At 41.8% G+C, this 18,451-nt stretch overlaps 1 protein-coding gene across 6 annotated transcripts in view; it reads right to left on the minus strand.

Annotated features, from left to right (window-relative positions):
- Nucleotides 1-724: 724 nt before the first annotated feature.
- Nucleotides 725-18,451, minus strand: part of TTC13 (tetratricopeptide repeat domain 13) — a 91,165-nt gene continuing 73,438 nt past the window's right edge. For 2 of the 6 annotated variants that reach the window (XM_062210597.1, XM_062210594.1), the window contains 6 exons: nt 17,051-17,157; nt 14,662-14,797; nt 13,507-13,586; nt 10,593-10,671; nt 10,379-10,458; nt 725-1,505 (listed from right to left, as the gene is read on the minus strand). In XM_062210597.1, the coding sequence (XP_062066581.1) occupies nt 1,391-1,505; nt 10,379-10,458; nt 10,593-10,671; nt 13,507-13,586; nt 14,662-14,797; nt 17,051-17,157 (597 nt within the window). In that variant the 3' untranslated portion in view covers nt 725-1,390. Of the gene's footprint in view, nt 1,506-10,378; nt 10,459-10,592; nt 10,672-13,506; nt 13,587-14,395; nt 14,520-14,661; nt 14,798-17,050; nt 17,161-18,451 lie in introns of those variants that run through there. The other 4 variants (XM_062210596.1, XM_062210593.1, XM_062210595.1 and 1 more) reach the window with 3 other exon arrangements.

Here is an 18,451-nt window from a genome sequence, read left to right on the forward strand (position 1 = left end):
GGTCTTGAAAAGAGTTAAGAGAATTGAATCTTTCATTCCCCAGGACCACGTGGGGCAGTGCAGGCGCTGGGGTCAGACAGGACTGGTTAGGAATCCCAGCACCACTGCCTTAGCAGGGGGGTGACACTGGAGACTCATTAACCTCCCAGAGCCTCAACTCCCTGCTTCCCCTTTCTGCGCGCAGCCTTCATCTCAGGACAAAACTCATCTGTGGATGTGAAATCTGTTCATAAAGTAAAGTATGCCTAACAATTTATATCATCATTTGCTTCTCTTCAATGGCTACCCAGCTGGGATGAGCCACATCTCTGTAGCTATTTTGAAGCATATATCAATACCCTGAATATCATGTGTCCCAGGGGCAAGTCCAACAACACTGGAAATTGATCAAACATGCCATGCCTACCAAGACTCACAGATAACTCTGCTAACCACTGGCACCAGAAAATCAACGTTTGAGTACACAGTCTTAAATACGGGGCTTGTTATCCTACTGTCATGCAAAGTTTCATGAAAAATACTAATAATTTATAGTTTAATACCTTAATTAAACTAATTCCTTAATAAAAATAAAAGATAATGAAAAAGATTTGGAAATGGCAATAGTTTAATGAACCCATTTTACTCATTGTCACCCAGTTGGAGAAAAAAAATTAATTTTATGAATGTTCTTATACCTGAAAGTAAAACTAGTTCACAAAATAAAAACATACATAATCCAGTGCCAAAAACTGGTGATTTACACAAATCACCCCAGTTTATTTTTTCAAACAATGAGAAACAAAACAAAACCAAACCACGGTTCAGTTATTCAGTGTTTGAGACATTGGTAAACACTGTGTGTATCATTCAGAGTAAGTGTTCCTGGCGGTGAGCTCTGTGACACTTACTGCTGGCCCACGAATCTGCCTGAATTTAAATAAAGTGAAGAACTCAGAATGCAGAGCTTACGCGAGTCAAAGACATCTTAGCACAATGTGCATTTAAAAAAAAGCCTTTGAAAAATATCCAAATCTCTAAAGGAATGAAAACACTCCCATTTTGTTGTTGGTTTTGCTCATCTTAAGTTATTAATTTTTGGTTTTTGAAGTAAACATTTTTTGCTATAAGGAAGGAGTTGTATGACGTTAGAAGTGGAAACCAACAGGCCACTGGCTAATTCATACACCATCCCTCCCAGTCAAGTAGCTTTTCCCCCCCAAAAAAACCCTCTTTCATGATTTTTGTTATGGTTCAGAAAAGTAAAGAAAATGATTTCAAGTATTCAATTCCTATCAAAAATTGGTATCAAAAGTAATAAAGGACCTAATTTTTTATAATTCCATGTTTTAAAAAATAACTTAAGAAGCAAGAGGTCCGGCCCTTTACTTGTATAAATACCACAGCGTAACTAGAGTTTCTTAAGACAACGTGGAGAGGAGTCTGTGTTTAGCACCTCAATCATTGATCTTAACGTTGGAAACGTCTCTGATACTGATGGAAGAGTCTTATAAGAAGGTGAAATACTGAAAAAGAAAAACACAAACAATGGGAATGAAAATTAACACAATTTTATCCAAAAAAGGCAGAGCCTATTATATTCATTTTCCAATACTCCATCTGCACATCACCTTACACAATATTAGAAGGACAAGGAAGAGTTGCTAACAGAACAGACCCTTCTAGGGCAACGCACTGTTAGCAGGTGCTCAGGAATTCAACCAGACTGTTGGGAAAGAAAATTAAACTCTGATCCACAGAGGACTGGGTGCCTCATGTCCCACTGTGGTGTGTGCTGCACTTGGAATCAGAAGCCTAGCTTACTCATTTTGGTGATCTCTCTAAGCCCTTCTTCCCTTATCTGTAACAACAAGGACAGTGTTCTCAACTCAGAGTTACCACTGGCGCTGAAATCCTAAAGGTCAAAGTACACTGTGGAACATGGTCTGTGTGCCATGGTTGGGTTGTTTCCTTTCCTTAAGGTTTCCTGAAAGATTCATGCTGTAAAATTATGTGTAGAACAGAAGCAAGATCTTTGATTCTGTGGTCACATTAACAAAATGTGTCTAAACTGCTAACCCACAAACAGGAATGCATTGGGACAAAGTATAACTAGTAGAGAACTTTTCATTGCAAAGCTAATGGAATATCTATAAACTGAGCAGCAGTGGACTACAAACACAAATTTCTCCATTTACACAGAACACAAATTGCCCAGCAACTATTAGTGGAAGGCAAAACGGGAGGTGATCAGGATATAAAAAGTCAGAAGGGGAAAAATAGGTAAGGTCACCATACATAGTAAAACTGTCAAAAGTTAAAAAGGAGAGAATCCTAAAGACAGTGCAGGAAAATGTCAAGTCACATACAAAGGGAAATCCATTAGACTTAAGAGTAGACTTCTCAGCAGAAACCCACTGGCCAGAAGAGAATGGGATGACACATTCAAGGTCTTGAAGGAAAAAAACTTCAAACCAAGAATACTGTATCCAGTTAAGTTATCCTTTAGAAGAAGAAATAAATTATTTTCAAAACAAAAACTGAAAGAATTCATCACCACCAGACCAGTCCTACAAGAAATCCTAAGGAAGTCCTACATTGGAAGTAAAAGGATTGGGGCCAAAGTTGTGGGGTGGTGGGGTAAACCACAGCCTGTAATGCTGGCATCACATATCAGAGTGCCAGGTTAAGTCCTGTTCCGGCTGCTCCACTTCTGATCCAGCCCCGGCTGGTCTGCCTGGGAAGGCAGCGGAAGGCAGCCCGGGTACTAGGACTTCTGCTACCCATGTGAGAGACCTAGAAGGAGTTCCTGGCTCCTGGTCTCGGCCTAGCCCAGCCACGATGGTTGTGACCATTTGAGCAGTGAACTAATGAAAGGAAGATCTCTTTCTCTCTCTGTCTCTCCCTCTCTCTCTGTTACTCTGCTTTCAAATAAATATAATAAATCCTAAAAAAAAAAAAAAAAAAAAAAAAAAAGGTAAAAGAATCCTAACAACCAACATGGAAACACATGACAATACAAAATGACAGAGTAGATATATAAAAGAGAAAGGGAAGAAGCAGAAAGCTATGAAAACAAAAAGAGAAGCAGAAAGAAACAGAATATGCAAAGACAGAACAATCATAAATATACATGCAACCCAACATCAGACCACCCAAATACATAAAGCAAGTATTATCAGGCCTAAAGGGATAGGTTCCAATACAATAATAGTGGGGGACTTCAACACCCCAGTGTCATCAATGGACAGATCATCCATACCTAAAACCAACTAAGACACATTAGCATTGACCACAGAGCAAACAGACCTAGTGGACATTTACAGAACATTTCATCTAACAGCTGCAGAATATACATTCTTGGCACATTTTCCAGGATGGACCATATTTTAGGACACAATCCAGTCTCAGTAAAATCTAAAACACTGAAATCATACCATATATCTTCTCAGATCACAAAAGAATAAAACTAAAAATCAGTAACAAGAAAAACAACTGAAAATTTGCAAATACAAGGAAACTGAACAATATGCTACTAAGTGACCAATGAATTGCTGAAGAAATAAAAAAAGAAGTAAAGAAATTCCTTGAAACAAGTGTAAGTAAAGACACTTCATATCAAAGTCTGTGGGATACAGAAAAAGCAGTATTAAGAGAGAAGTTTATAGCACTAAGTCCACATATTTAAAAAACAGAACAACTTCAAGTTAAACAATCTCATGATGCATCTAAAGGATTTAGAACAGCAACAAGCCAAAACCCAAATTAGCAGGATCCAAGAAATAATAAGGAAATTAGATTAGAAATTAAATTAGAAATAAATGAAATTATAACTGAAAAAAGAGACATTACCACTGATCACAGAAATACAAAGGATCATAAGGAAGTACCACGAGGGCCCGCATTGTGCAGCAGCCGCCACATGGGCATCCCATATTGGAGCACGAGTTTGAGCCCTGGCTGCTCTGCTGCCGATGCAGCTCCTTACGAAAGCACCTGGGAAAGCAGCAGAGGACAGCCCCTTCCACCCAGGCAGCAGGCTCAGGAGTTCCGGGCTCCCGGCTTCAGCCTGGCCCAGCCCCAGCTGTTGTAGCCATTTGGGGAGTGAATCAATGATGGAAGGTCTCTTTCTCCCTGCCTCTCCCTCTCTCTGCCTTTCAAGAAAAGGAAGGGAGGGAGGGAGGGAGGGAGGGAAAGAAGAAGGGATGGAGGACAGACCACAAACATATGCTAACAAGCTGGAATATTGAAGAAATGTTTGATAAATTCTAGATACAAACAACCTACCAAGTTGAAATCTAGAAGATACAGAATATCTAAACAGACAAATAACAAATGAAACTGAATCAGTAATTAAGTCTCCTATTAAGGAAAAATCCAGGATCTGAGGGCTTTACGAAAGGGTTTTACAAGACATTTAAAGAGGAACTCCAACACTTCTCAGACTTATTCCAAATTACTGAAAAGATGGAATTCTGCCAAATTCTTTTTATGAGACCAGCATTATTCTAATACTAAAACTAAAGACACAATACAAAAAATAAAATAAAAACCAACATCCTTGATGAACATAGATGTAAAAACTCTCAACAAATATTAGCAAACTGAATCCAACACTATATCAAAAAGATCATACGTTACAATCAAGTGGGATTTATTCCAGGGATGCAAGGATAGTTCAACATTCACAAATCAATAAATGTAATAAATCACATTGACAGAAGAACAAAAACCATGTGTACATCTGAATAGATATAGAAAAAGCATTTGATAAACTCCAATATGCATTTATGAAAGCATTTCCCTTCAGATCTAGAACAAGACAAGGCTGTCTACTTTTATCACTTCTACTCAAAACAGTATTGGGATTATTAACAAGAGCAATTGAGGAGGGGAGAAAGAAAAAAAATTGCAGCAAAACTGGAAAGGAGGATGCCAAAATATTCATGTTCACATTTGACATGATTTCTCACATGGAAAAAACTAAACACTCAGGCCAGCGCCGCGGCTCACTAGGCTAATCCTCCGCCTTGCGGCACCGGCACACCAGGTTCTACTCCCGGTCGGGGCACCGATCCTGTCCCGGTTGCCCCTCTTCCAGGCCAGCTCTCTGCTGTGGCCAGGGAGTGCAGTGGAGGATGGCCCAAGTGTTTGGGCCCTACACCCCATGGAAGACCAGGATAAGCACCTGGCTCCTGCCATCGGATCAGCGCGGTGCGCCGGCTGCAGCGCGCCTACTGCGGTGGCCATTGGAGGGTGAACCAACGGCAAAAAGGAAGACCTTTCTCTCTGTCTCTCTCTCACTGTCCACTCTGCCTGTCAAAAAAAAAAAACCAAAACAAACAAAAAAAAAAAAACAACTAAACACTCTACCAGTAAGTTGTTGGATCCAATAAACCAATTTGGTAAAGTCACAGGACACAAAATCAACATACAAAAAAAGTAGCATTTTATGGGGCCGTGCCAAACTAGGTTAATCCTCTGCCTGTGGCATTGGCAACCCATATGGGCACCGGTTCTAGTCCTGGTTGCTTCTTTTCCAGCCCAGCTCTCTGCTGTGGCCTGGGAATACAGTAGAAGATGGCCCAAGTGCTTGGGCCCCTGCACCCATGTAGGAGACCCGGAGGAAGCTCTTGGTTCCTGGCTTCGGATCAGTGCAGCTCCGGCTGTTGCAGCTATTTGGAGAGTGAACCAATGGAAGGAAGGCCTCTCTCTCTCTCTCTCTCTCTCTGTCTTTGTCTCTAACTCTACCTGGCGGCACCGGCACACCGGGTTCTAGTGCCGGTTGGGGCACCAGATTCTGTCCCGGTTGCCCCTCTTCCAGGCCACCTCTCTGCTATGGCCCGGGAGTGCAGTGGAGGATGGCCCAAGTCCTTGGGCCCTGCACCCGCATGGGAGACCAGGGGAAACACCTGGCTCCTGGCTTTGGATCGGTGCAGTGCGTCAGCCGTAGCAGCCATTTGGGGGATGAACCAATGGAAAAGGAAGACCTTTCTCTCGTCTTTCTCTCTCACTATCTAACTCTGCCTGTCAAAAATAAATAAATAAATAAATAAATAAAAATCTTTAAAATGTTGCATTTTATATACCAATAATGGCTTCGCCAAACGAGAAATCAAGAAAGAAATCTCATTCAAAATAGCTTTGAAAAAAAAAATACTTAGTAATAAACTTAACCACAGAAATGAAAGATCTCTACAAGGAAAATTATAAAACAGTGATGAAAGAAATCAGCAACACCACAAAAAATGGGAATATATTCCTTGTTTATAGATTGGAAGAACTAATATTAGTAAAATGTTCATATTATCTAAAGCAATCTACAGATTCAATGCAATGACCATCAAAATACTAATGACATTCTTTACAGAATTAGCAAGAGCAATTTTAAAATTCATACAGAACCACAAAAGACTCTGAATAGCCAAAGAAATCCTGAGCCTTTACTCCCAAAAATCCAAAAAGCATGGTATTGGAATAAAAACTGACAAACAGATCAATGGAACTGAATAAGAAACCCAGAAGTTAATCCATGTGCACAGAACCAACTGATTTTTTTAAAAGATTTATTTATTTACTTGAAAGACAGAGAGAAAGAGAGAGAGAGGTTTTCCATCTGCTGGTTCACTCCCGAAAGGGCTGCAATGGACAGGGCTGGGCCAGGCCGAAGCCAGGAACCTGGCTACATCTTGGTCTCCTAATTGGGTGCAGAAGCCCAAGGACTTTGGCTTTCTTCTGCTGCTTTTCCCATGCACATTAGCAGGGAAGTGGATCAGAAGTGGAGCAGCTGGGACACAAATTGGCACCCATATGGGATGCTGGTGTTGTAGTCAAAGGCTTAACCTGTTACACTATGACACCAGCCCTGAGCCAACTGATTTTTTATAAAGGTGCCCAAGAACACACACTGGAGAAAGGATAGTCTTTTCAATAAAAAGTGCTAGCAAGACTGGACATACATATGTAGAAGAATGATATTAGATCCCTATCTCTCACCATAATAAAAATCTACTCAAAATGGATCAAAGATCTAAATGTAAGACTAGAAACTATGAAACTGCTAGAAGAAAATATAGGGAAAACACTTCAAGACATTGGTGTATGGGGCTGGTGCTGTGGTGTGGCGGGTTAACCCCCTGGCCTGAAGCGCCAGCATCCTATATGGATGCCTCTCCTCTTCCAATCCAGCTCTCTGCCATGGCCTGGGAAAGCAGTGGAAGATGGCCCAAGTCCTTGGGCCCCTGCACCCGCATGGGAGACCCGGAAGAAGCTCCTGGCTCCTGCCTTCAGATCGGCACAGCGCCAGCTGTTGCAGTCATCTGGGGAATGAACCAGCGGATGGAAGACCTCTGTCTCTGTCTCTGTCTCTACCTCTCTCTGTAACTCTTCCAAATAAAATAAAATAAATCTTTAAAAAAAATTGGTGTAGATGATGACTTACTTCTTGGTTAAGATCCCAAAGGCACAGGTAACAATAGCAAAACTAGACAAATGTGATTATATAAAACTCAGAAGCTTCTGCAGAGCAAAAGGAACAATCAAATCATTGTTTCTTCCATTCAACAGAATGGAAGAAAATATTTGCAAGCTAGTTATGTGGCAAAGGTTCAATATCCAGAATATATCACAAACTCAAAAAACTCAATAACAAAAATCAACCAAGTCAGTTAAGAAATAGGCAAAGGTTAAAAATCATTATTTAAAAAAATCAAAAATTTTAAAAAAGCTTTAGCCAAAAAAATAAAAATGTCATATGGTAGTCCATAAATATGTATAATTGCTGCTAGTAAATGGAAAAGAAAATAATTTTTTAAAGATTTATTTATTTATTTTAAAGTCAGAGTTACACAGAGAGAGAAGGGAGGCGGATAGAGAGAAAGGTCTTCCATCCACTGGTTCACTCCCCAGTTGGCCACAAGAATTTTTTTTAAAAAATTATATGATTGAAACAAAAGAAATAAGCAAAAGGACCTAATAGAAGCTCTCAAAAAGAAGGAATACAAATGGCCAACCAATACATGGAAAAATGCTGAATATTACTAGCTATGTAAAACTACAATGAGGTTTTATCTCATCTCCCGTTAGAATGCTTGTTATCAAAAAGACAGAAAGTTGGGGCCTGGCGCTGTGGTGTATCAGGTAAAACCGCTGCCTGCAGTGCCGGCATCCCATATGGGTGCTGGTTCAAGACCCAGGTGCTCTTCTTCCTATCCAGCTCTCTGCTGTGGCCTGGGAAAGCAGTGGAGGATGGCTCAAGTCCTTGGGCCCCTGCACCCATGTGGGACACCCAGAAGAAGCTCCTGGCTCCTGGCTTCGGATTGGCACAGCTCCGGCAGTTGCGGCCAATTGGGGAGTAAACCAGCGGATAGAAGACCTCTCTCTCTCTCATTCTGCCTCTCCTCTCTCTGTGTAACTGTGACTTTCAAATAAATAAATGAATGAATCTTTAAAAAAAAAAAGGCCGGCGCTGCGGCTCACTTGGCTTATCCTCTGCCTGCGGCGCTGGCACCCCAGGTTCTAGTCCCAGTTGGGGTGGTCAGATTCTGTCCCAGTTGCTCCTCTTCCATTCTAGCTCTCTGCTGTGGCCTGGGAAGGCAGTGGAGGATGGCCCAAGTGCTTGGGCCCTGCACCCGCATGGGAGACCAGGAGAAGGCACCTGGCTCCTGGCTTCGGATCAGCGTAGCGCGCCGGCCGTGGCGGCCATTTGGGGGGTGATCCAATGGAAAAAGGAAGATCTTTCTGTCTCTCTCTCTCTCACTGTCTAACTCTGCCTGTCAAAAAAAAAAAAAAAAAAAGTAACCACTGCTGATGAGGGAAAGAGGAACTCCTCCCTGGTGTCAAGTATGTTAATTCAGAATTAGTTTAATGCCTTAACTGAACTAATTAATAGTTTTGGACACTTAAAAGAGCCCTGAATTTGTACATAAAGGCTTAATTTTGAGTTTTTCTTGTTACGGTTAAGGGTATCTTCCTACCCATCTTTCAACAGCTATAGGGCAGGCACATTAAAGCAGCTGTTTGTCATAATAAAATATAATAAAACTGCAAAAAAAAATGGGAGGGACTCTAACACATTGTTGATGCAAATGCAAATTAGCACAGCTACTACTGAGAACAGTATGAAGATTTCTTTAAAAAACTAGAAATGGAACTGCCATATGACCCAGCAATCCTACTACTGGGTATAAACCCCAAAGACATGAAGTTACCATATCAAAGAGTACCTGCCTCACCATGTTTATAGCAGCACTGTTTACAACAGCCAAGATATGGAATCAATCAAGGTGACTGATGGTGATTACCCATCGGATGAATGGATAAAAGGTAGTATATACACATAATGGGATATTACTCAGCCATTCAAAAGAATGAAATCTTGTCATTTGCAGCAAAATGGATTGAAGTGGAGGACACCACATTAAGTGAAATAAGCTAGACACAGAAAGACAAACACTGCATATTTTCCCTCATAATGTAGGAGCTAAAAAATAAAAACCTCCCTCAATCTGAACACAGAATAGTGATGGAAGAAGGGGTAAGAGGGTAGAGGGAATCTGGATAATGGGTATCAAGACAGAGTTAGACCCAAGAAAGAAGCTCCTCATGTTACTCATCATAGAGGGAAGCCTGTAGTCCACATAACCTGGTATATGTTATGAGAACAAACAGAAGAAAGAAGCTGCAAGCCTCCAATCATAAAGTAATTTAAAGGGGAAAGGCTGACTACCCTGTTTTGATCAGTATATACTGTATACATGCATAGAAATGTCATACTGTAGCCCATAAATATGTACACTTACGGTTAACAAAATTTTTTTTAAAGAATAGGTAAGGTCAAATAGCAGAATTGCTTATTCTTTGTTAACTACAAAATCCTCTGTGAATTTAACTTCACACTCCCCTCTCCAGGGCTTCAGGAAAGATCAGAGTCTGCTGGACTCCTTGCTGGCAGTGACTGGCACGGGTAATTTCTGGCTGTACATTCCCTGCCTAACTTACAACAAAGAGTCACATTTTAAAACAGGTGCAGCGAAAATGCACCAGAATGGGCTAAGTGCTACCACTCTGAGTACCAGTTCAAACTCACGCCTAAATACGGAGTTTGGGATAAAGTGTAAATGGGCCAAGGGAAAAGAATAGTTGTTTATATAAATATTTGTAACTATTCTTTCAAAAACCACTTTATTTTTTATTCATCATTCAGTTTTATTAATATGCTCACTCTTAAAGGGTCTTATATAACACACCATTTTAACCTCCTAACAGATTAAATACATTGAATCAAATACCAACTAGAAAATGAGTATAACCACACACTTTCATGTAGCTCCAAGGTAACAGGCAGCCCTTTTCCCTCTGCAGTTGTCCTGTCCTTTTGTCCATCCCACCGAGTGTTTACCTTTTCAAGTTCATCCAGCTTTTGGCGATTTTACTAAAGGCCTCTGAACCAGGGGCTGTCATAGCTTCAAAATCGACTAACTGAAAAAGAAAGACATTTGGGATTGCGATTAAATACAGAGAAGAAAGGCTTAGTTTGAGATCTGTTTAACTCACATACCTTAAAATAAAAACCTAATATGGCCAAGTCTTTCTCCTCTCCTGCTCCCACATACCTTCCCTTTGGGAATTTTTCCTGCTACTTCTTTTCCACTGGCCATCAGTGCTCCCACGATGACTGAATAAGCAATTACACTATTTAAATAAAAACAAGTATCAGTTGGCCTAGTGCTATAAATATTTGTCACGTTAAATCTCACCATGAAGTTTTCCATCATTAAAGACTTCAGAATTCTTTGATATTAAACATTAAATATTTAATTAAACATAAGAATGCATTTATTTAAAAATATTATGAATGTGCTATTAAAAATATTTACTAATATTTACTAATTCATTATTTTAAGGGTAAATATCACCAAGGACATTTTTACTAGGAGTTTTCTACTTGCTTTTTTCCATTCTTGTGAGATAGTCATTTTTAAAATGTGACTGTTTATACATTAACAATTTCATGAGGCTTGGCTTTCAAATGGATATATACAATAAACTTCATAAATACAACTATACCAACCTTATTTCTTATGCACTAAAAATATTGTCCCCCAAAAGAAAAAACAAGCAGGACATATTCTCAGCACGTAGTTAACAGGCTGGTGTATTTCAACTCTGGGGAAATGTGTGTAAATCATGACGTGGCTGATGGAGGCTGAGACATATATAGGGTGCCTCTGTCTGCTGTCCTGGGCCCTCCTGGGCAGCAGGTATACAGGACTGGGGTGGGAGGTTTTTGGAAGAGATGGTTGGCTGGTTCAGAGTGAGGGGGCAAAGGCAAGGGGGACCTGGCATGGGAACTATGGTGTTCTGCTTTTCTCAAAACCACAGTAACTGGGGCTGGGGCTGTTGCTGTGGCATAGTGGGTAAAGCCACTCCCTGCAGTCCCGGCATCCCATATGGGCGCCAGTTCTAGTCCCAGCTGCTCCACTTCCGATCCAGCTCTCTACTATGACCTGGGAAAGCAGCAGAAGATGGCCCAAGGCCTTGGGACCCGCACCTTCTGTGTGGGAGACACAGAAGAAGCTCCTTGGTCCTGGCTTCAGACAGGCCCAGCTCCAGCCATTGTGGCCATTTAGGGAGTGAAACAGTGAATGGAAGATCTGTCTCTCTGCCTGTTCCTCTCTATAACTCTGTCTTTCAAATAAATAAATATTTTAAAAAAAAATCATAACTGAGGGGTTAGCTTTTGAGAGGGAGTTGCCTGACTGGGAGACAAGACAACATGAACACCTTCAGAGCAAGCTCCCGGTGCCAGAAGCGGACACAGAGAAAGTGAGGCAGTTGCCAGTACTGTTGACCAGAGACCTCACAGAGGCAATGGACACATGCACTGTATCTTTGAAAGTCTGGGGTGGGAGCCGGCGCCATGGCTCACTTGGTTAATCCTCTGCCTGCGGCGCCAGCATCCCATATGGGAACTGGGTTCTAGTCATGGCTGCTCCTCTTCCAGTCCAGCTCTCTGCTGTGGCCCAGGAGGGCAGTGGAGGATGGCCCAAGTATTTGGGCTCCTGCACCCGTATGAGAGACCAGGAGGAAACACCTGGCTCCTGGCTTCGGATCGGTGCAGCGCCAGGCGTAGCGGCCATTTGGGGAGTGAACCAATGGAAGGAAGACCTTTCTCTCCGTCTCTCTCTCTCACTGTCTATAACTCTACCTGTCAAATAAAATAAATAAATAACTAAATAAAAGAAAGTCTGGGGTAGGGATAAAGGAGGCAGAGGAAGAGGCTGGAAGGTGTGGTGCAGAGCCAGTGAGAGGACTCAGCAGAGGGCCACAGAGGAAAACAAAGGGCAATTAAAGGGGAGAAGTGGAGGCAAATCCAGGCAGAGCCGGGACCAGCTCTGGGCACTGTGCACCATGTGCCTGGGCTCGCAGTTGAACTCACTGGCTTTGGAGAGCTGCTAATGATCTTTGGGGCTCAGAGAGCAGCAGCCACATCTGGATGCCGGCAGATGAGTTAGAAACATCCTGGCAGGAGATGACAAGGTCTGAACTACAGGGATAGGGGTGAGCATAAGGACAAGAAGCAGATGTGTCAAGGGCCTAAATGAACAGGCTTTAGTCCCAACACATGACTGAGGCGGCACTTCCTTCAATGCCACATGGGAACCAATGGAGATAACTGTGAGGACAAAGGCATACACTAGGCATTTGGCGAGAGTCCACAGAAAGTTCTGATAAAAGGTGGTATGCACAGGTCTTACATCATGTATTTCTTCAGTAGACCTAACTAACACCTGCTATGCTGATAATATAATATTTATGGTTTTGTTTTGCTTCAATGCTTTTTTAAATTTTTTTTGACAGGCAGAGTTAGACAGTGAGAGAGAGAGAGAGACAGAGAGAAAGGTCTTCCTTCCGTTGGTTCACCCCCGAAGTGGCTGCTACAGCTGGCGCGCTACACTGATCTGAAGCCAGGAGCTAGGTGCTTCCTCCTGGTCTCCCATGCGGGTGCAGGGCCCAAGCACTTGGGCCATCCTCCACTGCCCTCCCGGGTCACAACAGAGAGCTGGACTGGAAAAGGAGTAACCGGGACAGAACCAGCGCCTCAACCGGGACTAGAACCTGGGGTGCCGGCGCCGCAGGCAGAGGATTAGCCTAGTGAGCCGCCGTGCCGGCCCGAACGGTTCCCTAACTTTTACAATCCTTTTGATAATGTGATTGTAGATCCAGGAAGTAATTTCTTTTTAAATTTTATTTAAGGAATAAAAACTTTATGCATTTCATATATACAAATTTAGGAACATAGTGATTCTTCCCACCCTACCTCACTCCTACCCATACTCCCACCCTTACCCCCCCCCCCCATTCCCATTCTTATTTTTCAGGAAGTAATTTTTATGTGGATTCTGAAGACAAAAATAGGGGGCTCTTTACCATTTCTTGGTATACTTTTGTATTTCCATAATAAGAAGTAAGAGCAAATAAGAAAATGTTTTTAGATTTTATAAATGTTTGTAGGATATTACTTACCTGGATCCCCGAGATAACGGCATTAAATTATAAAAGTAATAAACTAAGGATAAGATTAAGTTGCAGACAGCATCAGCCTCCTAGGGGAAAAAAAAAAAAAGACACAGGCTCATGAACTTAAATACTAGATTACAAACTGATTTTTCATTGGGGACAAGACATGTAAGAATCATTGGCATCAGGAAAAGGAATATTTCACTCTTCTCCTATAAGAACCACTTTTCACATTCTTGAATAGACTGCACCCTTTTGTATCATTCCTTCTAATGAAAGGATATTATACCAGTACAGTTTAATTTAGAGCAATGTCTTCCCGGCTGTTTCTTAAACTGCAACCTTATAATAAACATAAAAATCCTTTAATTAATATTTTTGAAAGTCAAAATAAGTTACAATTTAAAAATCTAAAAGCACTTATCAATACCTATTATGCTCTCCCAAACAACATTTTTCCCTACTCCAAAAGATGTTGATAAGCTCTCCTCACTTCACCCTGAGTTGTATGTGATAAATATACTTACTGAAATATATAGAGTTAGGTGTTTAATTATGTGAAAGAAGTAAGTGTCAGAGAAATAAAATGACTTTTGTGGGCCAGATGTATCCATTGCAGAACATGGTGCCGGGCAGAAAGTGCCTACCACAGAGACAAGCCAGAGCCTACCAAGGAGCCCACTTCTAGTCCCTGCAGGTAACCAAGAGAACCGGCCACAGACCAGGAAAAGGCCACTCAAGTGCAAAACAGACACAACTTCAGCCAATCAAAATGCATCATCTAGTTTAAACTCAGAAGCTCAGTGCAAATATATAGTTAGAAGCAATAATCACAATGAAGGGAAGAAAATGGGAGGAGAAGGTGAAGCACAGATCGTTTTTATTACAGACTAACCTTTGCATTTAAATCTTGTCAAAGCCCAAACGTACGGTAACGTAGCACAGTAATGGTGGTTATAAATTACAAATGTATCCTCCTCCCCCTTTACTATAAGTTACTAAATATGGGAGTTTTTGGCCTATAAGAATATTAGAAAAGAAATATTTCAATTGGGTTTCAAGCATAACATGAGCAATCTCAATGAAAGGGCAAAGTTTTGCAAGCATTTACAAGAGAATCATAGCAGGTTGGAAACAATTTTGAAACAGTGAGAAACCCACCCCAAATTCCGATGAAAGAATCAATACTTTTCCTTTTGATGTGAGATCTTTATAAAGTGCATCTATTTCAGCATGATATAATTGTGTCCTTTCTTCTGTGGTTTGAGTTTCCACAGAGAATAGTATATTGCCAACTCTGAAAATACAAAACAAAACAAAAAAAATGTCAAAGGCATGTATTATACAGTTCAAACAGCCAAACACAGAACATTGAAAAAAATCAAATAGCATGCTGACTGGCACTAAATGTACCCTACCTTACTAATTAGAGGCAGGTGAAGTATATTTCATAACAATGCATTTTTCCAATAAAATGTGTTGCTTTCCTCACATTTGAGTAGTGACTCATCTGCTCACAGTGAGTCTACCCGTATGTACTCATTATAGGAGCTTAAACTACGGACGAGGAAATAACTGCACATGGTAAAGACTGCATTTGAACACCCAGTAAATATTTTTGCAGTCAGTCACTCCATTTATGATTGAAGAGCAGGAGCAAGAACTGTGTGTAGGAAGAAAGTTCAGGTTTTAAAGCTGTTTTTAAGCTGTGTGCTGCGTGTTCAGCTCCATCATAAAAATGTTGTTCTTAGTTCTTAGATCCTACACAGAGAAGCATAGCTGATGCCTCTGTTGAGTAAGGGGGAGAGGAGGGAGACCACACAGTATTACAAGACCACACTGAGGGCCATACATCACAGCTCCTCAGAGGTGCAAAAGGGGAGAGGTGAGGTCTCAATTGGAAGACATGGAGATGACAGATATTGGTGAAGTGGACAGGAGCTCAGAGAACAAGAAGTCCAGCTGGATAAGCAGACCAGGTTCCCACAGGGAGCCGATCCAGGTAACCTGGGCCTGTTGGCGGCCATGCTATGGGAGGCCTTGCATGACTGGTAAGGGAGCTGGCTTTAGCAGCAACAGGCAATGGCAGGGTGTGGAGAAGGAAGGGATCGTTTTTTTTGCTTGGGGAACGCCTAGTGGAGTGAGCTTTAGGAACACTGGTGAAGCAGGCGATGGAAGTCAGGACACAGGCACAAGTCCACCCATGGAGGTAGGACCAGCAGGGCTGGGAAGTCCAGAGCCAGGGTGACTTGAGGGAGGGGTGGAATAGGTAGCTGGGGAAAGATGTCGTGTTTCGGGGGAAAAAATTCCATGTACTCTTTTAATTAGGAATTATCCTCTGCCAGGGAACTTGGTCTGAGAATACACATCAATTTGATCTCAGGATCAGTATAAAGGCAGGCAAACAAATTTTTACAGTAAATAGCACATCCTGCGATAACTTTGAGGGAAAATAGGCTTTATTGGAGAATGCTTTGATAAGTGGCTTGGGATAGAGACCTTACAGATATGGAAAACCACAAAATCTAGAGGATGCTAAATGTGTTTACCCTCAAAGGGCTGTGTAAGTTTTGACACGGAACCTGAAGAGGCAGTTCCTGGTAGTGTGAGTAAGAGCGTGTGAGAAAGCCAGAGTCCACAGGATAGAGGAGCTGGGCAATGTAGGTCATCGCTAACCCTGCCGCTGAGCTGGCAGAAGCCGAGAGGATGGCTTTGGGCTTCTGCAGGCTTGCAACTGAGCAAAGGTGTTTGCACATGTGCCCACACGCAGGCATGTTTCAAGGCAATTCCACCCCAGATTCAAGGGGTATAGAAACTCTTAGATGCAGTTTGAGATGTAAATAAAACTACAGCTAATTAAAGCATTTACTGCAATACTATTTATAAAGTGAAAAAATGGCACATAAGTGGTCAGTAACAAAGTCAGTAGGAGAAATTTTATAATGTCCATATAATGGAATACTATGTGGTTACTAAAAATGCTTCTAAGAATATGACTGAGAAAATGATCCTAACGTAAGGGTAGAAAAGAAGCATGTTACCAAACAGCAGGTATTATAATCTCAGTTTTTAAAGAAAATAACTTTGTTTGTTGTTGCTGTGTTAATTTTGCCCCTCTGTGGTATTCTACATTTTGTACAATAAGACTATGCCACTCCTGTAATAAATAAAATCTATTAACAATTTTAATTAAAAAATTTAAATTAAAATCTCTTTTTAAAAAAAATCTTGCAACAGTTTTCAATCTGCCAACTTCATTTTATCATTTTCTGAATAACAGCCTTCCCCCTACAGAGAACTTCAAGAACCCAGAAGAATGCTTCCTACAAACTACATCAGACATTATACTTAGTACCCAGAAAGTTGGGTTTAGGACCGTTAGAAAGCGTATCTGCTGGCTGAATACTCCAGATGTCACATTTAAGAACTAACCAGCTGTCAGTGCACCCCGGGCCTCGACACTCCTCAGTTCAGGCCTCTGGCAACAGAAGCAGATGCTGTCTTCCTGAGTTTCCTCTCTGCTTTTACACCCACACCAAGACATACGTACTTGTCTCCCGTAATAGTAATCGTGAATCCATCATATTCCTTCCCTTGGTCTTTGAGGCTGGGAACTTTTGTGTTCACGGTGAACCCGTCCTTCGTTTTGGTATTAAACTGCTTTCAGGGAGAAAGAAAAGTCACGTTACTTGCATAGCACTAATCCATTGTGTGCCTCCACAGCGGCTCTGAAATGCTGGCTGACTGACTGAAGTGTCCTTAAGAAGGGACACAGAAATCATCCGAGGCAAGAGAACATGTATTCTCCACCTGGCAGTCAGTGACCAGGGCCACCTCTGCCTGTCCTCGGGCCCCAACACAAACTCCCTGTGACTCCCACCAAACACCAGCAGAGAGCCTCAGCACAAAAATGCTCAAAGACTCGCAATCAACAAGAAGCACCACTCGCTTCTAAGAGCGCCTGGATTTTTCTCGTGCCCATCTTAGAGGGCAGTAACTTTGACTGCTAGCAGGATGCTGCAACCAACATTCTATGAACTCAAAAATTAATTTATATTCACGCTGGAGTACCTTCAACAGTACTGGATTTTCCTGAGACAATTACATGTGTCAGAATTACATTTATCAGTTGGAGAATTTCATATTCTTCCTCCCTCTCTCTCTCTCTCTCTGCAACTCTGAAGACCACAGAAAAGTATGCTGTTGAAATCACTCAGGACCAAGAATATCACAGGTGATATGTATGGACACAGTTTTAGCCATTAGCTTTCTGCTTATAACATTTGTGAAAAACTGAAATGCTATGGAGTAGGATTCATCATTACTCCAGAAAAATCTCATCCAATCTCAATTATTTAATGTTGCCAATTTTTTCTTTAGGATGATTGGATGGATGTGAAGTAAGAGAACTAACAATAAAATAAAAGGAGGTGGGGCCAGCACTGTAGCTTAGTGGGTGAAGCTGCCGCCTGCAAGGCTGGCATCCCATATGGGCGCAAGTTCGAGTTCCAGCTGCTCCACTTCCTATCCAGCTCTCTGCTATGGCCTGGGAAAGCAGTGAAGGATGCCCCAGGACCGTGAGCCCCTGCACCAGCATAGGAAACCTGGAAGAAGCTCCTGGCTTCAGATTGGCACAGCTCTGGCTGTTGCGGCCACCTGAGGAGTGAACCAGTGGATGGAAGACCTCTCTCTCTCTGCCTCTGTCTCTCTGTAACACTGCCTTTCAACTAAATAAATCTTAAAAAAAAAAAAAAAAAATAGAAGAAAGGATGTGCATAAGACACTGTTGAGGGAAGAAGTTGTCTACAAACAGAAGGCAAGCAGATGTTCACTAAAGGCCCAGAGATGGACAGGGAATGAAAGGGACACAGGTTGAATAGGGCAGGCCATCAGGGCTAACGGTGACAGGTGAAACCGGCAGGTAATTTTCATGCAGAAAACAACTTTCAGA

This window comes from Lepus europaeus, chromosome 14, assembly GCF_033115175.1.
Source record: "Lepus europaeus isolate LE1 chromosome 14, mLepTim1.pri, whole genome shotgun sequence".
Classification (NCBI taxonomy): domain Eukaryota; kingdom Metazoa; phylum Chordata; class Mammalia; order Lagomorpha; family Leporidae; genus Lepus; species Lepus europaeus.